General features: G+C 53.8%; 2 protein-coding genes across 3 annotated transcripts in view; one reads left to right on the top strand and one right to left on the bottom strand.

Moving 5' to 3' along the window:
• Positions 1-4,672: 4,672 nt before the first annotated feature.
• Positions 4,673-7,363, top strand: Camp (cathelicidin antimicrobial peptide). The gene is made up of 4 exons (XM_004640784.2): positions 4,673-4,946; positions 5,710-5,817; positions 6,523-6,615; positions 6,747-7,363. Exons 1-4 carry the CDS (start codon positions 4,758-4,760, stop codon positions 6,945-6,947), a joined length of 591 nt encoding a protein of 196 aa, XP_004640841.1. The 5' UTR covers positions 4,673-4,757; the 3' UTR covers positions 6,948-7,363.
• Positions 7,364-10,080: 2,717 nt separating this feature from the next.
• Positions 10,081-26,593, bottom strand: part of Klhl18 (kelch like family member 18) — a 51,465-nt gene continuing 34,952 nt past the window's right edge. The window contains exons 4-11 of one of the 2 annotated variants that reach the window (XM_023700656.1): positions 22,257-22,455; positions 20,049-20,209; positions 18,896-19,032; positions 17,542-17,779; positions 15,300-15,404; positions 13,712-13,823; positions 10,347-12,886; positions 10,081-10,296 (exon numbers count right to left, since the gene is read on the bottom strand). In XM_023700656.1, coding sequence (XP_023556424.1) covers positions 12,500-12,886; positions 13,712-13,823; positions 15,300-15,404; positions 17,542-17,779; positions 18,896-19,032; positions 20,049-20,209; positions 22,257-22,455 — 1,339 coding nt within the window. In that variant the 3' untranslated portion in view covers positions 10,081-10,296; positions 10,347-12,499. The remainder of the gene's footprint in view (positions 10,297-10,346; positions 12,887-13,711; positions 13,824-15,299; positions 15,405-17,541; positions 17,780-18,895; positions 19,033-20,048; positions 20,210-22,256; positions 22,456-26,593) is intronic. The other variant, XM_004640690.2, reaches the window with a different exon arrangement.

Raw genomic sequence — 26,593 nt, 5'->3', positions numbered from 1 at the left:
TTATCGAGGCTGGGCTTGAACTCACTCTAGAGCGAACAGGATGCAAAGTGACAGCAAGACTCATCTGTGCGGGCCTGCGGGGCTGGTGAGATGGCTCAGTGGTCTAAAGCACCTACTTAGAACCAGCTTAGCAAAGCACAGGGACCGCGGTTCAATCCCCCAGCACCACATGCCAGCCAGCCCCGCCCCCTGGTGGGCTGAGCTGCCCCCCCATAAATAAATAAATAAAATTGTAAAAAAAGACTCATCTGTGCAGGTGGGGCCGAAGGTGGGCGCCCCCTGGTGTCATCTAGAGTCCTGTTCATGAGTACTGGTGTGTCTCGGAAGTGCAAGCAAAGCCACCAAACAGAAGGGCCCGCAGAGAGGGATGGGGAGGGCTGGGAAGGAGGGGAGGAAACTTTTGATTTCAGATTCGGGAGGACCACGGTGCAGACTGACTGGGCTACATAATGAGTTCAGAACCAACCTAAACTACATAGCTAGACCCTGTCTCAAACAGAAAGCAACAAGAGGTGGGGACCTGCAGCACCAGGGCAACAAGGGAGGTCCGCTCTTGAGAGGGTCCTAGGCCCCCAGGGGTTCCAGAGCATTGGATGCTCTCTCCCCTAGAAAGGCTCGAACGCCTAGGTCTGCAGACAAGCAGGTGTCAGAGCCGCTTGAGTGCCACGCGTGGAATCCGGCCCCTTCCCGACTGCAGGGCTCTCTTTGCCAGCAGAGGGCGCCAAAGCTGAGGAGTTGCTGTAGTTCGGGAAGCTCTGGCAGCCCTAAACCCTATACGATGGAAAGGGAGGTTTCTTAGCTCTGGGCCAGTCGTAATTTGCTGACAAGGGACCCTCTTGTAGCAGCGTCTGTGCCTAGAAAGGGAGCAGAAGAGGGTGTATCCCTGTCCTGCCTAGGACAAGCCCCCAAGTTCGGGCCATTGGGAGGGAGGGCCCCCATGCACACCTGCTGGGATTGACAAATGTGGAGCTTTGGGACATCCTGGTCCTCGCCGGATGGGGCTGGGCTCTGCTGGCGGGCCTTGTGCATGCAACCAGGTCCCGTGCCTTCAGGTCGTGGCGCAACAGTGCACACAGCGCTGGTTCAGGAACTTTAGGTGCGTGTCCCCATGGACCTGGTGGTCACTGCAGCTTTCTCCATCCGGACGTGGCACAGGCCACTTGGGCAAGGGTGCTGAAACCTGTGCCCACCTTCTGCCCACACATTCTGCAAGAGGAAGCTCAACCACAGAAGAGTGTGTTCTTCACAATTCTCCAGCCTTTATGAAAACTTTTTGGTCCTGCCATTTTTTTTTTTTTTTTTTTAAATACAGGGTCTCATGATGTAGCCCAAGCTGGTCTCAAACTCACAGTGATCCCCACCTCAGGCTCCCAAGTGCTGGGATTACAGGCATGTGCCACACGCCCATCTTCTCCAGAGAGGTGTGGAAGCTGCAGGGATGCTGGGAAAGAGACATACGTGACCTGTCACACTAGCTCTGTCTGTACTCGATGGGAATGCAGAATTGCAAGGTGGGAACACTGCTTGAGAGGATTTCCTACCTCCTGAAGCTGGAGGACTTTCCCTGGGTGTGGGTCTGTAGGAGACACTTCCAAGACCTCGTCTCGGTCCAAGAAGCCAATACTTATAATCCCAAAGTTATGTTATTGGAATCCCATCAAGTTGATTCCAATCTACCCTTACAATGCAACCCACGGCGAAAATAAAGACACTAAATTATATTTTCAATCATCAGGGAGTCAAGAGGCTCTAAGTCCAACCATGAAGATGGTTTTCTGGAACCAAGAGAGCAACCCAGGGCCTCACCCGGTTTTTATTCAGTAGGGGAGTGGCTTGAGGAGGGTTGACTGAGAATTGTGGGAAGTAGGGGATCACTGTGAGCTGAGCTGGGTAGGTGGCCCACATTTACCTCTGTGATATGCAGAGAGGATATGCAGAGAGAGTAATCTGCATTATATAGTATCTAACGTTTTGGTCAGTCTGGTGCTTCAGCTTTGGTGTAGCCTTTCAAGCCCCAGGAAGTCATGGCCTCTGTCTCCAGGCTCGATCCCAGCTGGTTCTGCGGAGCATTGGCTCTACTGTCCTGTCTCAACCCGGCTCACATTAAAGAGCAGCAGATACAGGTTACCAGGGAAATGTGCATGCCACCTTCAAAGACTGTCACCAGCACCTCAGCTAGACTAATACACAATACTTAAGGCCAACTGAAGGATAAACAGGAGTCCTAGGCAGCTCTATACAGAACAGTACGAGGAAATAGGGTCAGGCTCAGTCAAAATGGAGATAATCGCTCTTCTTTCAAGGAGAGCTGCTCAGGTGGTCCTCCACATGGGTCGGTCCACTTCCTGCTCCTTGCTGCTGCCCATTTCAGCTGCCATACCAACCCCAAGACCCAGGCAGTTTGCCCTGGGTGGGTCTCAGGGAAACTTCTTGCTGGGTACCCCGAACCTCCCTGCAGCCCCCAGCCCTCCTCTGGAGGCAGAGCTGCAAAATGAACACCTCTGACCCCAGGTGCACTCCCAGACCTCTGCTTACCCGCTGTAGCTGGGTGTGGTCTTAATGCCCAGGACCTGCATCTCAGACAAGGTCCCCTTGTCCACATTTGTGGTGGGTCTTGGCCATGGCTGCAGTAAAGCCACCCCTGTGGCTCCCTCTGCCTCGCGTGCTGGCCCACAGCCCCCTTCCTATGTCAGCTTGCGTTCTGCTTTGCAGGCTAGAAAGCTGAAGCCCAGAGAAACTATGGCACTGGGGAGGTGGCAGAGGTGGGGTTCGAACCCGGGTCTGTGTGACCCTGAAGCGAGGCAGGTCTCACACAGCTCCAGCCCTGGGTCCAGGAAAGGGACAAGGTCTGGGATGTTTATGGAGCAAGCAGAGTTTGATCCCTTGAACTCATAACTGTGAAGTCCGCCAACCCTAAGTAGAGAGTAAATAATGCCAATGAAAGGCCTTTTCTGCTTCCCGCAGAGCGTTTGGACTCATTGCGCTGCCTTCTGTCCTCAGATCTCTGGACACGCTGCACATCAAGGCTTTGACGTGAAGGCTGCAGGGTCCATTCCTCCCCTTCTCTGGGCATGCTGCGTCCTACATTCATCGATCCTCATTGTGACTATGAACCAGAGCCAAGAGAAGCCACACAAATTAGGTGAAAGGATGATCTCCCCAGTCCTCCATGCTCACGTCATGGTCCGCTCTGTGGCAGGATTTCTCGCGCTTGGCACAGGTGCGTTTGGGGCTTGCAGCGTTCTTTGCCCCGAGGTGCTGGCCTGCGCGTGGGCAGGATATCTAGTAACATTCCTGGCCTTCGCCCATTTGATGCCAGAAGCACCTTCTATGTTATGAGGATCAAACAGAAATGTCTCCAGACACTGACAACTGTCCTGGGAACGTGGGGGGAATGGATCCATTGGGAACCACTGGTTAGCGGCTCAGAGAGCCCCAAGGTGTGCACCCCACCTTCCTTGACTCACATCCCAGGAGGGACCCAGACCCAGACACGCTGTGCTAGCCTAAGCACCCCTGTGGCCCCAGAGTGAGAAACCGGGCTCAGGGGCCAGCGCAGACCGCAGTTGGCCAGGCAACACCCCACCAGGCTCCCACGGACCTGCTGCCTGGAGTCAGTGTTCCTCCATGTACAAAATGGTTCTGTTCTCTAAGTAGGGCCCGTATTCCACGAGCACACATACATCTGCTGCAGCAGTTGCTTTCTGTTGTTTATTTGAGGCAGGTCCACTATGTACTCCAGGCTGGCCTCAAACTCTGGGACCCTCCTGCCTCAGCCTCCAGCGCGCTAGGATCACAGGCATGCGCTGCCACACTGGCTGCTGTTGTATCTGGAGTTGTTTCTCACCTGTCACCCTTACGCATCAGGCTTCTAGGATTCCAAGGTGAGAGAGACGTGGGCCTTGAGGACCCATTCGGTCTACAGAGGACCGCGCCGACCCGGGCCCCACTCCTGACTTCCAGTTCGGAGTCTGTCACCCCCACCCGCACAGCTTCTGTCTTCCCCAGTCTCTGCATCTCTTTTAGGAGAGCAAGAGCCCCTCAGCCCGGGTTGGTGAGGAGCGAAGGGCTGATGCTCATGGGTGAGCGAGCCCAGGCAAAAGGCAGTCTTCAGCGCGAAGGAGGCCCCTGTATTCCCTTCTGCGCTGCTTCCTGGGGTTCCCCGTGCCTCCCTGCAGGGAGCAACTGCGGCGACTGGTATCGAGGCGCTGCTGGCAGCACAGCTCAGAGGGACTGATGGGCCAGGATGGTCGGATCTTGACTTCAAAGTTGGCAACCAATTTTTTGTTCTGTTTTGAGACAGCGTCTTGCTATGTTGTTCAGCTGAATGCCTGCTTCAGCCTCCTGAGAGCTGGGATTGAGGCATGCAATGCCACGTTTGGCTTCCTTTTTTTTTTTTTCTTTTCTTATTACTGTCTGCATACAGCTTGGGATGGATTCTCTCTTGCCTTGGCTGTGGAACCATCACTGTCCACATCTCAGATTCTGGGCAGAACAGCCGGACAGCAAGAGCCTTGGGGAGCAGGGCATGAAGGAACACACAGGCATCCTCGCCTAAGCTCAGGGCCCTGGGCTGTTGCCCAAACTCCTTGGCTAATGGCGTTTTGCAATATTGGCCAGACTTGCTCTCGGGCTCAGGAAAGTGGCGGCCCTCTTTCAGGAAGGCATCAGCCCGCATGTCACCAGCAGCCCTTGGGCAAGGGGGCTGAGAAGAATCTAAAAGGAGGGCCGGGAGTGCAGCCATCAGAAAGGGCACCATGGTGGGGGCCTGGAAAGTACTCATCCTGCTGGTGCTCTTGGCAGGGGTGTCCTGTGTGCGCAGGCGCCAGCCCCAGCTCCAGCTGCGATACAAGGACATTGTTACCCAGGCCTTGAAGGTCTTCAATAATGGGCAGCAGGGGAGGCCCCTCTTCCGGCTGCTGGAAGCCTCCCCGTCTTCTAGGTTGGTGAGTGTCTGGGGCTCAGGCTCGGAAGTGGGCAGCAGGGAAGCAGGTGCTGCCAGCCTTGTACCTGTGAGGGTGACAGGCAAGAGAGAGCCTGGCACAGGTGCAAAGTGCTTGGTGACGTTAGCCACTGTTATTAACAGTTCGCAGTGGGCTGGGGTGATGGCTCAGCAGAATGGCAAGTGCAAGAGCCTGACTTCCATCCCTGGTTCTGCCAAAAATAATAATAACAGCAGTTCACAGTGAGGCTCATGCCTGTCATCTCAGCACCTGGGAGGCTGAAGCAGGAGGAGCGTCATGAGTTTGAGGCTAGGATGGGCTTCACAGTGAGTCCAAGGCCAGCCTGAACTCACCTATCTCAAAAACAAACCAAAAAATTTTTTTCCACTTGAAGATAAAACAAGATTGTGACCTTAGTCTGCAGCTGCCTGGATGGCAAATACGGGGATCCAGCTTTTGTCAGGCCCTGGATTTGAGAGCTGCTGCCAGGAACAGGAAGGAACTGGCCCGGTTCCACTATGCCTTGGGAATCCCCAGCCTCGGGCCCCATTGCTTCTCTGGTGGGACTCCCCGATTCAGGGAGGCCATGGAGGGGCAGAGGCAGGAAGGCCGAGCCTGCAGTCTGGCTCCTTTCTGGACCGAGCACCTCCCATCGCAGAGGCACCTAAGGAGCCCCGGCCCCAGCGGGAACCACAGATGGCTCCCGCAGCTCCAGGCGTGTCCGTGAAGGGAACTACCTGCTCACGGACTTCTGTTGCTTCTCCAGAACTCCACGAGAAGGGTCCCGCTGAACTTCAGGATTAGAGAGACGGTGTGTACCTCCACCCCTGAGACACAGCGGCAGCCTGAGAACTGCGCCTTCCGCGAGGGCGGGGTGAGTAACCTGCACCCTAACCCAGCTCCCGGTGAGGCCGCACAGGGCCCCCTCAGGCCTCCAGCCTGCTACCGGCCACCTTCCTAAGGGTTTGAATGTGAAAGCCCCTTGCAAAATCAGGTTTTCCTTATTGCTTTTTCTTTCTATAAATTATCAAATATTTTTATTAGAAAAGCAACACACTTTAAAAACATATATTATATAGAATATAGACAGCGCAGGCCAACCCAATACCTGGAGCTACCTCTTATAGTATAAAGAAAACAAAACTAAATGTGTGACCATAATCCACCTAGAGATCACAGTTTTTTAAAAATCAATGCGGCACAGTGGCCCATGCCTATAATCCCAGCTATGTGGGAGGCTGAGGCAGGAGGATCACAATTGAAGCCCAGCCTCAGTAATGTAGCCAGATTCCATCTAAAAACAAAACAGCTGAGGGTAAGCTTAGTAGTTTAGCATCTGCCCAGCAAGCCCAAGACCCTGGCTCCATCCCCAGCCCTGAAAACCACACCAAACAAAAGCAAACACTTGAAGACCAACCAATAGAAAGGGCAGGGACTGTAGCCTGACTTTAAGCTCCAAGATCCTCCTCCCCAAATCAGAAAAGTATTTTGCTTCCCTCTGCTCTGGGCTCTAGCTCACACCTCAGGTTAGGCTGGGGCCATGGGTGGCTGCTCCCAGCTCCTGTCCCTGTGCCCACAGGAGGAGCGCGTCTGCATCGGCCAGTTCTCCAAGGTGCGGCTGAGGCAGAGCCTGACTGTCAGCTGCGACCAGGACTGTGAGTCTCTGAACCAGGTGAGCCCCTGGCCCCTTCCCAGGCCCCACCCATAGAGCACCCAATGGGAAGTGGAGGAGGGGACAGGGGACAGTGGCCCCAGAAGGAGGCCGTGAAGCAATGGTGGGACCTAACCAGTTCGGCCCTACAGGGCTCCAGGTTGGAGCCAGAGTCAGCTGAGGCCACTGAGCCAGAGCCAGCTGAGGTGGCCGAGCCAGAGCCAGCTGAGGTCGCCGAGCCAGAGCCAGCTGAGGTGGCCGAGACCCCTGAGGCCACAGTGCCATCCGTTATCAGGAACCTGTATGAGAAGACCAAGTATGACGCCATCACCAACATCCTGAGCAACTTTTAGGGCCAGAAGAGAGAAGCCTCTGTCCGACCCAGGCCTTAGCACCCCTGGTCCTGCACTGCCCAGGTCCCTTTATAGGGACCCCCCCAAACTTAAGCCCACCTTTGCACACCTACTCCCCTCTACTTGGTCTGCCTGGTGTCTAAATCCTGTTTGTCCTGCAAAGCACAGAGGGGAAAGTCACCTCCTCCAGGAACATCCCCAGCCCCGTTTCCTGGTCTCTGCAGTCCTCATACTGTGTCCCCAGCCAGTGCGCACTCACAGGAGTTCCGCCAGCAGCGACTGTCTCCTTGAGGGTGGCTGCTTTTGTGCAAGACCCTGAGCTCCTCTGCCCGGTCACTGCAATAGCCAAATGCCCCTTCATGTTCCAAAACCTCAAGAACCAGAGAGAGAGCTCAATAAAACGTTTTTGAAGTAAATGACCAAGTATGTGGATTGAGCACTGGAGGGGACGCTGAGCGTGGGGAGAGTAGACCAGCAAGGTGGGGAGACAGGAGTCATGGCAGGGAACTCAGGACAGGCAGGGGAGCCCAGCGTGGTCCGTCTCAGCCTCTCAGCTGTCTTTTTACCTTTTCACTCCCACCTGTATAGCAGGGAATCCCACCTTGAGACTCTGCCTTAAGGGAGCCCCCTTGTGGACACCCGAAGTGTATCCCATATTGGGACCCTCTCTGCAGCTGACCCCAAAACCTGAGCTCTGTCCTTGGCATCTTGCCCTGTTCACACCCCACATCTGGCCTCCAGTGACACTCTGACCCAGGTCCCTGATGGGTCTGTGGCCCAAGATCAAACCTGGCATGCTCAGTCCGGAAGGTCTCGGCCAGGAAATAACCGAATGGAAGCTCCCACAGGGGCTGCGGTGCAGAGCTCCTGCAGGAAGTGGGCTTTTCAGTATGGGCCTGGGGAAGGCTGTCCTAAGGACAGCGCCCTTATCGGTGTGCGCCACTTCTCCCATGGTCCCTTAGCTCTGCAAGCTGCACAAACCATCTACAGCTTTTGGTGACAAAACCAAGTGTCAGGGAAGGTGGTTCCAACTCCAGCTCCCCGCCACTGCAGCCCTGGGGGCACCCAGAGCTGGGGCAAAGGAAGGAGACCTCAGACCTGCTTCCCTAGGGCAGGAAATGGCCGGCAGGGCGTGCCCGCCCCTCCTCTACACCACACCCTATGGCTCCTTGCCTGACCCAGCTACTCAGAGGGTGCTCTGCGCTCCTGTAGGTCTTCTGAGGGTCACCAGGCTCAGCTTTCTGGGCTGGGCAGCTTGGGGTTGGTCACACAGGGTCTGACACAGCAGCCTGCAGGACCACCCACCCAGCTCTGCGACCGAGCTGCCGCCGCTGCCGCTGCTGCTGCTGCTGCCAGGCCATGGATCACCCTAGAGCAGCAAGGCTTTAAAAGCCATGAAACCGGGGAGATGGCTCAGTGGAATAAGCGCTTGCCTGGCAAGCTCAGGGACCTGAGTTCAATCCCCGGTTCCGCAATCAATCAATCAATAAATAAATGCCATGAAACTTCCACCCAGTGTAGTGGTGCCCTTGGTAGGCTGAGGCAGGAGGATTGCCTGGGTAACTCAGATGTAGTAAGACCATCTCAAAACAAAAAAGGGCTGGGAAAACAGCTCAGAACAAAGGCTCTGGGCTCAATCTCCAGTGCTGAGAGGTGTGGAGAATAGAGCTTTGGCAGGCATGGGAGAAACAGACAAAACTTTTCAGGCAGGAGTAACATGCAGGTATGCACAGGTAGATGGTCTATGCGAGTACAGTGAGAAATGAAGACAATGTCCTGTGCTGACCAGGATCACCTGAGGGGCCTCAACACAGCAGCAGGAGAACAAGCAGAAATCCAGCATGGAATAAGAGGGAGGCAACTGGCTCTGGCACAACCTGGCCACGGGGTAGAGTCTGGCACGTACTGTACGTGCTGTGTGGGGAATTTATTTTTATTTATTTTTTTAAAAAAAATTTATGTGTGTGTGTGGCCAGCTCATCCCACCAGGGGGCGGGGCTGGCTGGCTGGCATGTGGTGCTGGGGGATTGAACCTCGAGCTTGTTCTAAGTAGGTGCTTTAGACCACTGAGCCATCTCACCAGCCAATGTGGGGAATTTAAAAGGACAGAACAATGAGAATCTCTGATCCAGGGCCAGTAAGACAGCTCAGTGGACTGAGTGCCTGCTGAGGCAAGCACAGGGGCCAGGGTTTCATCCCCGCACCACATGCTACACCATCCCCAGCCCGAGCCAGCCAGTGAGTCCCAGCGTGGTGGCAAAAAACAGGAGGATCACCACGAATCTGGGCATATCCAATCCTGAAACATCCAGCAGTGTGTTAGATGACAAAAGCAGGACCCGAGGTTCACCTATCCCAGGGTATGGTGTTAAGACTCAGGATCCCTGGGCCATAGCTCAGCTCCTGGGCTTATGATTATGACATCTGGCTTCACATTTTCACAGGAATATTCCTTCTTGTCATGTGTATTTGTATATATATGAATTTATACGTGGGTGGTACTGGGGACTGAATCCAGGGCCTTTGCACTAAGCCACATGTTCAGTCCTTTTAAAATTTTCATACAGTGTCTCATTAGGTTGCTAAATTGCCTGGGGTGGTTTCAATTATGGGATCCTCCTGCCTCAGCCTCCTAATGTGCTACCAGGACTACTATACTTTTCACAGAGTCACAGTAAAAATGATGCGCTTCTAATTTTTAAATAAATCAGAGGGCCAGGCGTGGTGGTACATGCCTTTAATCCCAGCCCTCAGCAGGCAGAGGCAAAAGGATCATTGTGAGTTTGAGGCCAGCCTGGGTTACATAAGTGAGTTCAAGGCCAGCCTGCATGGTTAAGACTATGTTTAAGGGCTGGAGAGATGGCTCAGTGGTCTAAAGCACCTACTTAGAACAAGCTTGGCAAGGCATCAGGGACCGCAGTTCAATCCCCCAGCACCACATGCCAGCCAGCCCCGCCCCCTGGTGGGCTGAGCTGGCCACACACACACACACACACACACACACACACACACACACCTCTCTCTCTCTCTCTCTCTCTCTCTCTCTCTCTCTCTCTCAAATAAATAAAAATAAACAAAAATTTAAAAAAAAAAGACTATGTTTAAAAAAAAATCAGGAAGGTCAATGTATTAGGAGTGTTTTCTTTATTTCCTTCTCTTTGGTTTAAAACAAATGACATGCGTTCTATAAATAAAGGATTTCCTGTGAAACAATAAGTGGGGGGTTCCTACTTCGTCACATTCAGGGTCAAGAGCCTGGTCTTCAGCTCCCTCTGGCAGTGGTCTCAGATGATCCCAGGAGAGAGCTGTGTACCACAAGGACAGTGAACACCGGTGTCCCATGTGCCACCTGGGCTGTGCCTGAGACCACACACACAATGTCCTCGGACACTGTGCCACCTCCTGCCTGGGGCCCCATAATGAAGCCCCGCCAGTTGCTGCGCACAACTGTCCAGGAGCCGGCCAGGGTGGTTTCAAACACAGGGTTTGGGAAACTGTGCTCAGAGCGCAGATCAAAGCTCCGGCTTTGTCCTTGGAAATGCTGACCTCAGGTGCAGGAGGCCTCTCCCGTGGGAGGGCCCAGGGAGGCCACCACAGGAGCGGCACAAGGAAAAGCATTCCACCATCCCTGCGGTGAGAGGGTCAGTGCCGCCGAGGACCCGCAAGGCCTGCTTGCTCAGGTGCTGCTGTCAATCCAGGCAGCCCGGCGCTACCTCAGAGTTGCGAGGCAAGTGGCTCCCAGCGAGGATGACCGCTGCTGACGTCTCAACAGGAAGCAAGTCCTCCACCTCTGAGCCTATTGCTGCAGGGAAACTGAGGGTGAGTCGGGTAAAGCTCGGCGGTTGCAGAGGCTTAAAAGCATCCTTTTCAAGTGCTTGGAAGAGGCCCAGCTCCTAAGCTGCAAGTAACAAAGGCCCTTCCCTTGAGCTCCGCAGCAAGTGCTTGCCCGTGGGCTCGAGCACACTGGCGAGCCTGGTGGTTCTGGACGGAAGGGGAGGCGGTGTCACCCTGTGCCTTTCCAAACAGGCTCCCAGCCTGCAGGCAGGCAGAAAGGCATGAAGCCAACCAGGCAGCGAGGGGGCCCTTTGGCCCAGTCTTGGGCAAAAAAGAACTACGTCCTCTCCGAGTCTCTACCAGAAGAATTTATAAAAGCAGGTTTTGGCAACAGTTGAAGGACAGCTCCACTGCCCAGTGCAATGGTAATAAAGTGTCCTCCTCCTTGGCTCCTGCAGTGTGACACGAAGGTCCCACTGGGGAGGAGGAAGGCATGTGGAGTCTCTTCATGAGGTCATTTGCCAAGATTAGAGGAAGAAATAGAAACTCTGTTCTTTGCAGCAGCAAAGCATTCTTTCATCCTTAAGTTCTTCAGACCTTAAAGCTAGATTTGCTTAGAAGTAAAGGTCCATCTTGCTGGTCGGGTGGCCAAGGGCTGGGGGGATGTCAGGCCCCTGGAATTGGCGAGTGGACGGAGGAGCAGTGGGTGGGGGCCAGGCAGGGGCAGCCTCCCCAGGCTGTGGGAGGGATGACAAGGAGCGCTGTGCCTAGGAGCAGGATCCAGGAGGGACAGATGGGAAGAGCGAGGCTGGCCGGACATGCTGCTTCCTGTTGGTCCCACAAGGAAGGAATGGAGAGGAAAGTGGGGGCTGTGCATGTGCTGCGGGTCGTGGGGCAGCTGGAGCTCCCACTTGCGACAGCGGCAGTAACTCTGGTGGCTCGCCCAGCCTATGCTAAGAACGTCCTCTGATGGGGGTGGAGACAAACTGAGAGCACCTTGCTGCGGGACCAGGCTTGGGGGCCCGGAGGGAACCCCAACTGTTTCAAGAGGCCTCAGAGCCCTGGGATCTGGGTGCAGAAGTGGATGCCACCATTCTGTGTCTGATGGCTTTTCCACTGAAACAGGTATTTGTCTTTAGTGTCCTCTGTTTTCTGCCTGGAAAAAAAAATTCACTCTAAAATATTTTTCTTTCCAGTTTATTTCTTCAGTTTCTTTCAAGTATCTTTTTCCCTTCTGTTTCTTCTGGACAAGATGGAAAGACCTTACTGAAATCTCAAAATTTGACAAGGGAAGACCAGAGTCTTCTCTGCTTACCCAGAGGCAAGGCCAGAACCTTCTTTTAGTGCCACATGATGGGAGTTGCTGCTGCAGCGGCCACACCAGCATGGGCAGGAAGAACATGTGGGGTGCACCCTTTGTCTCCTGCTGCACCCCATGATATCCCACACGCTAGGCCCTGTGACCTCCCTGTGGCAGGATGGCTGCAGACTGGTGGCTCCTGGTGTGCAGTGGCTGGAGCGTGCGTGGCTCTGCGTGGACCGGCAAAGCAGTTCCCTGTCCCTGGCTGTGAGCCCTGAGGGATTTCTGTCCCAGGCCGGGCCTCAGATCACAAGGGCGGCACAGGGAGGAAGTCGTAGCACCTGGAGGAGCCGTCCCTCTGATGAGCTCGCATTTCACCCCATCTTCTGGCCCCCCGCTGCTCCAGGGAGAGCTTGGCCCCAGACAGAAGCGCCTAGGTTTGTACCCGATCCCGACCCACTGCATCCCACCCTTGGCCTTAGATGGTTAGGAGAGGGATGCAGCCCACGCCAACCCCTCCCTCATGGCATGCCATGGGGGCCATGAATGTCCAGCGGTCTGTCTCAGGGTCGTACATCTCCACAGAGCTCAGATTCGACTGTCCATCGTAGCCACCCACCGCATAGAGGCGCCCGCAGCTGGCCACGAGGGAGACACGGCTGCGGCGCGTGTGCATGGGCACGATGAGGCACCACTGGTCCGCCACAGAGCTGTACACCTCGGCAATGCTCAGGAAGCCAGAGCCATCGTAACCCCCGCACACGAACATCTTGCTGCCCAGGGAGGCAGCACCATGCCGGCAGCGCTTGTTGAGCAGGCCGGCGGCCGGGTGCCAGGTGGCTGTGTGGTGGTTGTAGTGCTCTACCTGCAGCAGGGAAGGGAGAGACAGTCACAACTGGGCCCCAGAGTGACCCTGTGGGGTGTGGCATGGAGCTACAGATGCCAGACCACAGGAACCCTGGGGTGAAGGCCTGGGGTAGGGTGCTCTTGCCCATGTGTGCTCAGCTCTGGCACTGGGGCAGAGAGTGGTCACCAAAGGTGACTCCTGTGTACACCCAAGAAAACAGATGAGGGGAGGGGGTTGCCAAGCAGACACTGCTAGGGAATGGCAGAGGTGGGCTAGAGCCCGGTCTCCCAGGACAGGCCAGAGTGCTTCGAGCCACTACTACATGGCCCCTAAATAAATAAAGAGCAAAACAAATCTAAAAATGCAATTTCAGCCAGATGTACGCCTGTAATCTCAGCACTTGGAGGCTGAGGCAGAAGGATCACTGTGAGTTCAATGCTAGTCTGGGCTCCACAGTGAGACTGTCTCAAGATTAAAAAAGAGGGCCAGAGATAGCTCAGTAGAATAAGCACTTGCCTGGCAAGCGCAGGGTCCTGAGTTCAATCCAGGTACCACCAAAAAAAAAAAAAAAAGAGAGAGAGAGAGAGACTAAAAAAGAAAACCTTACAGAAACAAATTGCCTATTCAACAAACAAACCATGATATGAAAAAACAATGTCCAGAAGAACACAAGTGTGTGTAAATTGACTCTCAAGCTTAGAGGGGACAGGGATTTTGGGGCAGCGGAGTGGGGTGGGCAGGAGCAGGCAGGATACCCTGCCTCTTCTGAAGCTAGCAACTGCAGAGGACAAGCGTGCAGCCTGCCCATGCCCGGACGGAGAGGCGCCCTTCACCCACACTCACGCTGCTGAAGATCTGCAGGCCGTCATGGCCACCTGACACGTAGATCCTGCCCTCAAAGATTGTGACACCCGCGGCGCTGCGGTTCGCACTCATTGGGGTCACCACCGTCCACCTTTGGGGAAAAGTAAACACAGGAGGGGGTGTGACAGTGTCCTCGTCCTCAAGACAGTAGGGCAGGGCTTGGTAAGCTGTGCTGAGGCCCTTGTACCCTGGACCACACCCCTACCTCTCCTGCCACGACCCATCTCCTTTGCCCTGCTCCGCGGGCACTCAGAGCTGGCCCCTGCCCAACACGGCCACTCTCCTCCATGCTCATTCAGCCCGCACTTCCTGGTCTTGTCACCTGGCTGCTTCTCCCTCACTCTCAATATTCTTATGGTCCCAAGCCCCAGATGGTTTGCCCCATCATCTTGTCCCCACTACAACTGCCAGCTCGGACCTTGTCCCAGACCACACACCACCTGCTTACGGTGGGGCTGTCTGTCCGGCCACTGTTGCCCTGGCCCACGCAGCGGAGGACCTGGTCCTCTCAGGAGTCCCTGTACCATGCAGCTACCTGCTGCTGCTTCCTCCACACTGTGCTCAGGCCCACCAGACCCTAGCTCCATTCTGAGGCCCTCTCCCTGCTGTCTCCATGATGAGTCTCACCTCAAATACAGCCCCGCCACTCTGCCCCTGTGCCCTTGCCAGGGGAAGAGGACTCCCGCCAACCCTGGGCCTAGAACTCAGGGATTGAGTCACCAGAGTAGGGTGACCACCCGGCACTACCGCCTCGACATCCAGGGTGCTATCCAGACAGCCCAACACTGAGCTTGCTACTCCTCACTGTGTCCTGTGAAGATTAACCGAGTATTGGCTGAAAAGCATCTTGAGGAACCTATTCAACTCTGCTTCTTATATTTTGTTAATCAGGCAAAGATAAAAAGGTAAAATGAAAAATTCAGGATAACCTTGTCAGGGTTTTTCAAAATAGGTGTTCTATAAAAACCATCCCACATCATGGTGATGACTGTCATTTACAACACAAGGCTAAGCTCAGCTTCCTGGGGCCTCTGCAAGGTTAGTGCGCTCTGTGGGAAGCCGAGGATGCAGGCGGGGCAGATGCTAACATTTCCCACGTTTCTTTCCGAGTCAGTTCATACTGACTTGGAACATGCTGTTCATCTGCGTCTTAACCCCTTTTATCTGTATTTCTATCAAAATGGGCTCATTCATGTAACAGGCATAGACCTTTAAACAAATCTTCCCAAGTTCCTACGTAGGCTTTTTATTATTATTAATTTTTTTTGGTTTGGTTTTTGAGACAATGTAGCTTAGGCTGGTCTTGAATGCCTGGTGACCATCCTGCTTCAGTCTCCCAAGTGTTGGGGTTATAGGCATGCACCACCACACCTGGCATAGATATTTGTTCTTAAAATGTATTTAATTATCCATTCATTTAACCCAGGATTAATCAATACCTGTTATCACGTATATACAAAGTACCACAGATACAAGGAAGTAAGACATTCTCTAGCCTCCCAAGACCCTGCAGCTCTAATCTGGCCATGCTTGGCATGAGCTTGGTCCCCAGAAGCTGAGTCCTTACTTGTCCGTCTCAGGCGAGTAGGTCTCCACAGAGTTGAGGGAGGAGCTGCCATCGTAGCCCCCGCAGACGTAGATCTGCCCATCCAGCACGACGGTTCCCATGGCACTGCAAGAGACACAACTGTCGTCCCAGATGGACTTCTAACTTCCGGGGCTGCCCTCCGTGAGACCAGCTGGTCCACTAACTCCTCCCCAAAAAAGACTAAAATCTCAGGAACAGGACTACAGTATGCCATGGAGGCGACCCAAGAAACTGGCTCCTCTTACCCCTGCCACTCGGTCCGAGCTAACTCCCAGCCTATATCCCTGCTCCAAGGGTCTATTTTACCTTCAAGGCCCAGGTCGAATTCTCTCCCCTCCTGCTCTCCAAGCCCCTCAGCAGGACTCTCTCTTGAGCCCACACTCCCACAGCGGCTGCTGTGTGACAGTACTGATCACATCATCCACTTGCGGGATTTTCAGTGCCACACACATGCCACACACTCACACTGCTACCCTGCAGCACCTATGTTCTGGTCCTATGGGGGGCCAGGGAGCTGCCACCCCTTAACAAGCGGGGGTCCCCTGGAAGACCTCAACTCTGCCAATGTGACCTCGACAGTGACATCTGCGGTGCCCCTGGCTGCCTGCTGCTGGCCCTCGCTCTTCCCCCTCAGGTCACTGTGTAGGTCAGCAGAGGTGTTTTCACTGCCTACATGGCCATCAGCAAGTCACACTGGGTGAAGCTGCACTTGCTAAATGTGTGAGGTGCTCCATGTTGGCTATCTCACTGCACCCTGTGAGGAAGGGATAGCTGCGTCTGGGTGGCAGGTGGCAGCGGCCCAGTGCCCCTACCCCTCCTGATCAAAGCCCTAGGGGCCTGGGGTAATCATGTGATCCTCTGTTCTCAACAAAGCCTTAGCAGGAATCACACATTGATGCCTGCTGCTGGACTCCCTGTTGCAAATCTGATGCTGGCTGTCTCAAAAACAGGAAACGCAAGTGCACCAGGGTGACTGCACTTTCATGTCCACACAGCCAACCAGCAGCTCCACAGAGCGTACCTTTCTGAGACCCTCTAGCCAGCCAGAAAGTGGTGGGGAGGGGCCTGTCTTAAGCCAGGCCCACGGGATGTGACAGGTGCACCGAACAGTTCACACCCTTTTAGGGAAGGCTAAGGTGGGGCTTTGGAGAGACCTCAGAGCTACGGTACCAGTCTAGACCCAGGCTCAAAACAAACATAAAAACACAGCCATGATCCAGGTGCTGCACAGCACTATGAGAATGGATGAAGAGGCACACAGTGCTGAAGGAGTTGGGTGAGTGTGCAGAGCAAGGAAAGCCCCGAGTGGGTGGGCTGGAGCTTGGGGCCAGACAGCCGCAAGGCAGCAGCCCGCTAGACACAAGGAGACAGGTAGGGAGGGGTAGGAAGACCCACAAGGGCACCCCTGGGAGGAGGGCACCCCTGGGAGCTTTGGCATAGGTGGCTGTCACCAAAGGGACCTACGTGGAGCCTCTGGGGATGTGGACCCCTTGCTACGGGGGCAGACCTCTTCCGGCTCATGGCCACACGCTCATGCTGCTGCATGCAGAGTATATGTGTCTATATGTGTCAGGGTCCTTTACACTTCTGTGGCAAAGGACTTTCCCCTGAGCTCTGCTGACGCTGGATCTCCTCCTGCCCTTCCCAGTTATGGGACCTCACAGGCAGGGACCTAGGGACTGTGGCCAGACACTGAGACCTCAGTACCATAAGGCTCAAGGGTCCCTGAAGAGCAGCAGGTCCAGCAGTCTTCAAACTGCTCTGGGGCCTGCACCCAGGGCCTTCGTGCTGAGCTACCTCCCCGGGCTGTTCTATTTCTTACTCGGAGATGGTCTCACTGAGTCAGGGCTGGACCTGAGAGCCACCTTGCGTTTCCTTTTACCACTAGAGACGTTAAATCCCCCTCATTCTTCAGGTTTCTTTCATCCCCCTCTTCCCTGACACCTTCAAGATGTTCGAGCTCAGCTTCTCTCCCCCCTCAAATCCTCCATGATGCGCATCACAGGGCAGCTCCCACTGGCTCGAGGCTCGTCTCCCCAAGCTGCCTAAAGGACAGGGCAGCCTCTTAGGTTGAGGCTAATTCCCGTCAGGCAGTGGCTGGCCTAGCCACAGGACCTTCCCCAGCAGAGGCTCACGTATGACTTTGCTATGTTCCCTTCTTGGCGAGCATGCTCTCCCCGGTGCTGTGCATGTGCCCGACTTGTGCATGGCTCTAGGATACCTTCTCTTGCTGTTCATGCTGCCTACTCGGGTCCATGTGTCTGTCTCTGGGTTGTAGGCCTCCACTGTGCTCAGCCGCCGCTGGCCGTCGTAGCCCCCAATGGCATAGAGCAGCCCGTTCACCACGGCCACGCCCACCCGGCTGCGCGCCGTCGTCATGGGATGGCACTTTGCCCAGCGGTTGGCGATGGGGTCGAACACTTCCACCACATTCAGGGAATCACCTGCATAAAAATGTGCTACTCAAATTAAAACAAATGAGACCGTTTGTTTAGATCACAGCTAGTGGGCAAGGAGTACCCGGAACAACTGACTTGGTGCTCTGAGCTCTTCCCCAGATGGTTCAGGGCAGAAGGCCCATGATGGAATTCTGGTTTCCTTCAAGGGAAGTCAGGATCAGATGGGAGGTGTTTACTCTTCTGACAGGGTAGTTTCACCCCACAATCAGGCACCTCACCCAGCCCCACTCAGGAGGCATGCCCAAAGGGAACAGCATGCACCCCAGTGCCACCTTGCTTACTACTGAGGGACCCAGCCACAGGGCTTTGTGTCCCCATTCTATTTCATTTATGACATTTGCAGCAGAGCTGCCAGCAAGATTCAACGATCGGCATGATTCTAGAATATACTCAGTAGACCGCAGGCAGAGCAGCAAGGAGGAGTATTTCTAACCCTTCCCCACTGCCCACCTCTCGCCAAGCTTCCACGGAACAGGACTGCGCAGGGCTGCCCACCAAGACCACCAGGAGGCGTGGCCGTGGGGTGCTTCTGAAAACCTGACTGCAAGACACCAGAGCCACCAACAGTGCGTGGACTGTGAAGCCCTCAGCACAGAACTGGGGTTCTGATTGAACCCTGTCTCGGGCTGAGTAACTGCAATGGCTAATGTGATGTCGGGAAGAGTGCGGCTGCAGGAACCCAAGTTCAAGTCCTTGCTCTGCCCAAAGCAATGTGTGAACACAGGGGATGTCTCTGGGCTTCAGTTTCCTCGCTGTATGGTATGGAGGCGAGGCCTCCTGAGCACTTATGCTCCGGTGTAATGGTGGAACTATGTGGCAGGGTCTAACTGTAGAACAATGACATCAAATCGAGAGGGCTTGGGATGAGGGAGGTACAGAATGAGGCAGAGGACTCAGAAGGCCCAGGTGGGGCTGAGTGTTTCTGTATCCAAGACGTTCTAGACCAGGCTGGGCGTGATGGTGCACACCTGTAACCCCAGCACTCAGGAGGCCGAGATAGGAGATCACCTTGAATTTTAGGCCAACCTCGGCTACATGGTGAGACCCTATCTCAAAACAAAACCCCAAATCCCCAAGGTCCTCCAGCCAGGGCTCCATTTAAGGGGTGCAAGATACCTGCTGAGTTGAGACCCCCCACGGCGTAGATCAGCCCAGCGATGGACGTGCAGCATCGAGGCCGAGTTCTGAAGGCCGGGAGGTGCGGCCGCCGCTCGGGCATGAGGTGATAATCTTTTGCTTCATCCACCAGGTCCCTGGAAAAACATGGAGGATGCGAGGATGGGAGTGGAGGCCCTCTCCTCTCCGTCCACATGTGCACTTCTGAGCCAGGCTCCTATGCCCCCCCATGGCAAGGAAAACCTGGCAGGAGAAGCACTTGGAAAGATTATGTCAGGTATAGCTGAGACATACTTGAAAGTGGAGCAGCAGGATGCGCGGGGCCCTTGTGCCAGTGGTGGGCAGGGGCCTCAGCACCTGGGCTCCTGTCATCACTCGGACCTAAGCTTCCCCACACCCGACACGGGGTGTACGCCCTGCCGCCATCACCTCTCACCTCCTCCCTTCCCTGTCTCCCTGTACAGCCAGCCTCTGAGCTCTGGCCCCTGCTATTTCTCTAAGACGTCAGAAAGCTACTCCTTGCCAAGTGCACCCTTGGGACTGCAGGCCACACTGCGACAGGCTCTTGACACACTCTTGCACACTGCACTGGCAGTGATCCTGACGAGGGGTAAGAAAGGAAGGGAGTACTGGATGTGTGCAGAAACCACAGGCAAAGGAGACAGAATTTTCACCACTGTGCACGTGACAAGCAGTTTGGAGGCTGGGCATTCTCTACTGCTTTAACCTGAGCACAGGGCTCCTACCAGGACGGCCATCATCCTCTGAGTGGGGTTGGTGCTGTCCTATGCCATGTCACCACTGATTGCTTCCTGGGGCCCTGACTTAGTATTTACTGAGGGGTCAAGCAGCTGCAAAAAGTTCTGTTTGGTCAGTGGAGACAGGGCATGTAGGAAGGACAGCTGTTTGTCTACCGCAGGCAGCTCCATGTTGAAGCTGGTTGAACATCCCCCTTCACTCAGTGGAGAGAGGGCCCTTCAACCTCAGCGCCCCTACACTGCACCACTCTCTGTCCCTGCTGGAAGACTGGGCTCTTCCCACTTCCTCTCCCATTCTGGGGAGAAGGTCCCTGATCTGTGTGCCATGAATGAGGCTGACCGCTACCAATCCGGAGCTAGTGGCCTAGGCCTTCAGCAGTGTCCACCCCACTCACCTGCACTTGTGGCAGCAGCGTACCAGGTCATCCTGCTGCACTCGGTCAGACAGGAACTGGGGCCGGCAGAGAGGCAGGCGGATGTTGGACAGCAGCTCAGGCAGGCAAGGCCCCCTCTGCTCCCGGTCGTATCGAACCCAGGCCAAGGCGGCTTCAAAGACCTGGCATGAGGAAGAAGTGCTGGGGCAGCAGCTCGCACCACTGGAAGCCACTCTCCCGCCCCACAGCCCCAGCTCCTTGCTGGGCCCCGCAATCTCTCCTCCAACACGCACTGCTTTCGCTCCCTTCCAGGGGGCTCTACAGCAGTCCCTCGAAGCCCTCAATTCCAGCCAGGCTCTCTTCCTGGGCTTCCACTGTCGCCCCCCTCTAGGTATCCTTCCTGGCATTTGCATCTAAACCTGCTCCCTTCCTTCTTCTAAGGTCTGGCTCGTGATCCACATTCTTGTGGTGCTAGCCTTCAAGATTTGTCCCTACTGCCCCGTTCACAGCTACATTACTGAAGCAATGTGCACTGCCTGGGTCATGTTAAGTAGTAAAGGACCGGACAGGTGTGTAGTCTTGGGGTGAGGGAGGAGGCTCTTTCCTTTATTTAAGCTCTCTGCTGCAGGGCTCAGGGTCCTCTTTTCTATTCATCACTGATACTCAGAGTTAGGACTATTCTGTCATTAAGGAAATCAGCTAGTTGGGGCCAATACCCCACTGCTTGCTTCCTGGAGCAGAGGACTCCTGCTGAAGCCCAGCATCACGCAGGCCACCACGTGGTCTCAAGTGCTCTAAGTGGCCTGGTTAACCAAAGGCCATGATTTCTCAAGTGGCAGAGACCCAGGAGCAGCAGTGTTCCCAGGGCCTGCAGGGCCAGGCCACGCTTCTCAGCCTGCACTCTCAGCCCTCACCAGCCTTGCTCCAAGTAACACCTCCTTGCCATCCACCTAAGACAGCCTGCACAACACCTCTAAGACAACCGATGGGCTCTGGGCAACAGCTGGGCCTCTGCTCCTCTCTGGTTCCCACACCTGCTCTCGCTTTAGCCAAGACCTGTCTTCTCTGTCTTCAGAGGGTCCCAGGCTTGCCCCAAGCTCACCTGCTGATAGCTTCCTCCTCCAGGACGATAACTGGCTTCCCCAAGAGCTGTCCCTCCAACTGTCCAGATCAGGAATTGCCTCTTGCTTGTCTCTAACACTGACCGCCACCTCTTTCTCAGCTCCCCACATTTGGCCCTGGTCCTCATCGCTCTGCCAACATGGACTGTCATAGGGGAGCCCTGGGTTCCCACACCAAGCTCCTGGTATCCTCACTGACATGCACCTGGAGAAGGAGCTCTAAGCTGATGAGGTCCTCTTTAAGTTCTGCTTGCTCCTGCTCTGCACCTGCACCACTGCGTGGTGGGAAGAACACCACAGAGCGGGTCTTTGTGTCTATGATTACCAATCTGCTACCCACCCAGCCTGTCTCCCTAGCACTGCCCATTGCCTCTGCCCAAGGACCGCTCATACTCACTTATCTCTGCCGCACTCACTCCACGCTGAGAAGATAACAGCAACTTGGAAGAGCGCATCAGTGAGAACCCAGCATCTCGTCACCTCGCATAAACACCCAGCTCTCCTCCCTGCTGCGCAGGTACGGATGGCTTGGGCTCCTATCCAGTGTACCCAACTTGCTGCCTGTCTCTTCCACAGCTAATTCTCCCCTCTCTCCTGGAAGGTCTCATTGGTAGTACGCTGCATGTCCCTCACCTGAATCAAAAGCCCTTCGGACTTCATGCTCCCTTCAGTGACTGGCCCAGGTTCTGCTCTTCTTTAGAAAAAACTTCCTTCAGAAGCTGTCTACTCTCACTATCTGCAATTCATAGCAATGTTATTTCTAACAGGAGAGATAGCAGAAATAACCCAAAAATATAACAAGGTGTTTGGGTTGAGTTCCATGAGGTGGAGTTCATACACAGAGTATCTAGGCTACAAAATGTTTTCATGACCAACACATATACTAAACCTCACTACACATAATAGCTGCACATATACCATGAGCCTAACCTTGCTTAAAACTCAACAGCAGGGGCCTGGGAGACAGCTCAGAAGAAAAAGCGTTTGACTGGCAAGGGCCTGAGTTCAGTCCCAGGTTCCACCAAAAAAAAACAAAACAAAACTCGACAGCAAACAATGATGGGGAGCACGCGCTGCTGCCACTGCTCTGGTCAGTGTGCACACTGACCTGCTCCTCTGATTTCACGTTCAGCTCATCCCGAGACACGAGCTCCAGCACGTCTCCCGCGGGCAGAGCCAGAAACTCCTCCGACATGGACACCTCCACAAAGTGCTGGTGGATGAAGCTGTTGGCCGCATCGTACAGCACGGCACACATCATCGTTTCGGCAAACTGGCGCACACCCAGGCAGTTTTTGGGGTGAAGCCTTTTGGCATAAGAAATCGGAAAACCAAAAATTAGAGGAGGGAAGAGTGTAACCTCTGAGCGCTCTCAGGATGGTTCTGGGTGGAGCAAAGGAACAAAGCAGGCTCATGTTTGTCCTCGGCTCTTTGGAAACTCCCATGATACCGAATGTACCCATCTGGGGCTCAGCCTCTACAGGTACCAAACTAAGACAGTTTATCTGCAAAGCACCTGGCTTCACAGGCCTGGTGCCCCCTGGGTGAGGTGGGAGAAGCCTTGGGGAGTTCTGTAATGTCACTGTCAGTGGAGGATGGAACATGTCCTGGAAAACTCGTTTGCTGCTTCAGCTGCTGCAGCCCCGTCAGGGCATGACTCACCCCTGGTCACCAGGAAGGCACTGGGGTCGGAGAAGAAGTCTAACTCGTGGGGAGAAAGGACTTCTCAGGTTATGTTTTGATATTTGGCAGGGTATGCTTGTGGGGTGGGAGAAGCTAACCCAGGGCCTTGCATATGGTAGGCAAGATCTACCACTGAGCTACATCCGTGGCTAAGAGACGACCGAGATGATTTCATCACTGGGACACTTATGGGCTTCTTTTTCCTCTCAGGATGAAAGAGGGTCTATGGACCTAACTGTTTGGGTATCTGGAAATAGCAGCAGCAGTAGCTATCAGTTGCTTAGTACCATCAGTGAGTCAAATATACTTTTTTGTACGCATTCTCCAAAATCTTTTGCCAGGGCTGGGGATTGAACTCAGAGGTGTTCTACCACTGATCCACAGCCTTGGCTCTTTCTATTTTTAAAGTTTAAGATAGAGTCTTGCTAAGTTAGCCAGGCCATCCTTGAACTTGCGATCCCCTACCTCAGCCTCCTAAGTAGTTGGGATTGCACGTTATTCTCCAGAATCCTGTAATCCTGAAGGCTACAGGCAGGTGAACAGTAATCACCCATGTCCTCCAGCAGCTGACCTGTCATTGAAAGGACGGAGTATCTCAGGCACTTATCACTCCTCACACCCTGAGTTTGTTCTACCTCACTGCTTTGAAAACTGAGGTTATTCCCAAATGCTGAGGGAACAAGAGGGGAACCAGTGGGGAAGCAGGCCCAAGGTCATCTGCAGGAGGCACTTTTCTCCTATAACAGTTGATTAAGCACTTCACAAACGTAAGCAGCTATGACGCCCAGCTTTCCCTGGGTCCCACCATTCTGCTAGCCACTGCACAGGATTCAAGGGGCATGCACTGGGGGTGGACAGAGTCCAAAGATGAAGGCCAGAATGATCCAGGCAGCTACCAGCTTTTCCTTACATTTTCTCAGCTCAGGCTGGGACTTTTTTTTTTCCCCCCTTTTTTTCTGTATTTTAGGGACGAGTCTACAGGGTGTTCAGGGTCTCACTACTAGATTGGACTTGTAGTGATTCTCCTGTTTACAGTCTCCCAAGTGCTGGGATCATAGGCACGCACCACCATGCCCAGTTTCATTTGTGGATCAGTGTGCCCCGGGGGCGGGGCTGGCAAGGCAGGCCTGGGGATTAAACCCCTGACCCCTACGCCTGCTTGTAGGTGCTTTAATCTGCTGAGCTATTTGGCCGGCAGGCTTGATAGGGTACTAAGCAAACACATCTTCAATGAGCTGTGCCACCACACCCGAGAGGATGGGAGGTGGGGAACCTGCTCGTGAGTGGGGGTGCTACCCGGGAGGGAAGCAGGAAGGAAAAGAAACCTAACAGGGAAATGGACACCTCCATTTCCATTAGCTACTTTGCAACCCTCCTCTTTGCTGATATAGCTCAACTTTCTCAGCAAGCAGGCTGTAAGATGCGACACTTCACCAGAGGCAGGAGGCAGTGACTTGAAGCAAAGGTGCTGGCCGGCTTCTTGGACGCATCTCATACTACAACCTAGCTCTGAAGGTGGGGCAGCTCAGTAGGCCCAGGATGCACAAGCCCCTGGGCTCCATCCCTAGCACCATTTAAACAAACAGACAAAAATCAACTGAGCTCGGAGAGAGGTTTCAGAAGAATGCTGATGCTCACCTAAGGAGGCCCAGGTATTTGGGAAAAGGACCAAATGCAGCCCTGGGGAGAGAGCAGGGGCCGAAGCCCCCACAGGCTGAGGCCCTGTCTCAGTCTCTGCTGCACACCCATCTCTCAACCACTCTGAGATGATGTCACTCATTGCTGACAACCAGCACTTCCAACCAGAGCCCAGGGGCTCACTTTCAGGGTCACGAGGAAGAGGAGAACTCGAGGGCCCCGTGTCACTCTGCAGCCAGGCCCGGGGAGAGCTACCCAAGGCACAGAGGCAGGGGCAGTTACTCCTGGAGAGAAAACAGGAGGCAGGCCACTCCTCTGGGTCTGTGGCAGGGAAGACTCGGGAATGAGGTACGGGCTGAAGTGTCTGAAGCAGCCTGTGTTGCTGAATGAAAAAATGCCAAGGACAGACTCAGTACACCAGGCTCTATTTTAGAAATAAGTACTTATTCCTAAAATGTTAAAGTGGCACGCAAAGTCTGCACTGGTCTGGGACCTTTGGCGCCTAAATCCAGTGACAGTGATGACCTTGATGGCCCCTAGGGGGAGCTGTTGATCTCGGTGAAGGTGTGAAGATGGCCAACTTAATCCTGGGAGCATCTTCTTGTCAGAAGACCATTCTCCACGTTCCCACAGGAACAAAGGGATGAAGCCTGTCTGTCACAAGCCCTCAGGGTATAAGCCTGGGTTCAGCGGCTCCTCCCTTACTTTTCTACTGTAAATTTATACTTTAGCATTAGTTATGGCAGCAAATTGTATGTCTCAGCATTTAGACAGGCCTTTACACTCTGGCTTTTTTGTGTATGCTTACCCTAGCATCACAGAGGGGTCAATGGACCCACACCACTCCATGATTTGTTTTTTCATAAAATATATGTTTTTTTAACTTTTCTGGTACAAGTAGTCCAATTCAGTACAGTGGAACACAAAAAACCATATCTGCAAATTTTAGAGAAGGTCAAAGTGAATCATGAGATCACTCATTCAAGGATATAAAGACGATCCCTGATGGTGAAATACATGCTTTCATACAGGAAGAGTGGTGTAGGTATGTGATGATGGTGTGTGATGATGGTAATGACTTTGACATTGGCCATGTGAGCCAAAAGTTCCTGTGACAGCGAAAGAGCTCCAAGAATTGACTGACTGCTGAGGAAATAGCTCAGTGGCATAAGCACCTGCCTGGCAAACACAAGGTGCTGAGCTCAATACCTGGTAGGGGGTTAAAAATACTGTCAAAGAACTGACTGACACAGGCACACCTTGGCTCAGGTGACAAAAAACCCAACAATGTAAGTACATATTTTACCAGTTGAAATGTTACAAAATGGCCATGTAACCAAATGGAGGATCCAATGTTAGAACTAGGTCCAGAAATAGCGTGAGGATCTTGGCAAAGGAGAAATGTCTGGGACAGAAGGCAGCACTGTCAATTAGTGTTAGAAACAGTAACAGACAATGCTACAATATGCTGTGAAAGGCTTGAATGCAAGTAAAACTTTCTGTATGCACCAAGAGCCACATTTAAAAATACATTCATAATGACACATTAATAGCTGAACTGAAAGCACTCACAGGTCTGCTGTACTGAACAGGGATTTCTCATGGTGATCACAGGAATGCAAAAGACTTACAGAAAAGTGATCAATCAAAATATGGCATAAGGCTCAGGGATTTAGCTCAATGGCATAGTATCTGCCTGGCAAGCATCAGATCCTGAGTCTGATTTCTGGTCACCCCCGCCCCAAAGGACATAAAATTTATGCCCTTGTACATGCAAACACTTAATTTTGCTTTCTTTTTTTGCGGAACCAGGGATTGAACTCAGGCCCTTGTCCTTGCCAGGCAAGTGCTTATTCTACTGAGCCATCTCCCTGGCTCCTAATTTTGCTTTCAGTGTAGACATTTTCCTAGAACCCAGCCATGAAGTCCTTATTCCCTACAGTAACAGCAAAATGATGTTGTGAACAGGCTTATTGTTCCATCTCCCACAGTAAGTGGAATGTGACATTCGACGATTGGTTTACCAGCTTCCAACTGATGGGACATGTGCTAACAGAGCACAAACTGAGCAGCGCAGGGACTGTGCACAGGAGCAAAGCAGAAGTTCCAAATGAAATGCTTAAA

Source organism: Octodon degus, unplaced genomic scaffold, assembly GCF_000260255.1.
Source record: "Octodon degus isolate 3935 unplaced genomic scaffold, OctDeg1.0 scaffold00126, whole genome shotgun sequence".
Classification (NCBI taxonomy): domain Eukaryota; kingdom Metazoa; phylum Chordata; class Mammalia; order Rodentia; family Octodontidae; genus Octodon; species Octodon degus.
This window is presented reverse-complemented; position numbering and strand designations above follow the sequence as displayed.

Excerpts from the sequence above, each read along its gene's own strand:
- Camp (XM_004640784.2), top strand. The coding sequence starts at position 4,758 with ATGGTGGGGGCCTGGAAAGTACTCATCCTGCTGGTGCTCTTGGCAGGG. Across the intron at positions 4,947-5,709 it reads CCTCCCCGTCTTCTAGGTTG|AACTCCACGAGAAGGGTCCC; the intron begins GTGAGTGTCTGG and ends TTGCTTCTCCAG. Across the intron at positions 6,616-6,746 it reads ACTGTGAGTCTCTGAACCAG|GGCTCCAGGTTGGAGCCAGA; the intron begins GTGAGCCCCTGG and ends TCGGCCCTACAG.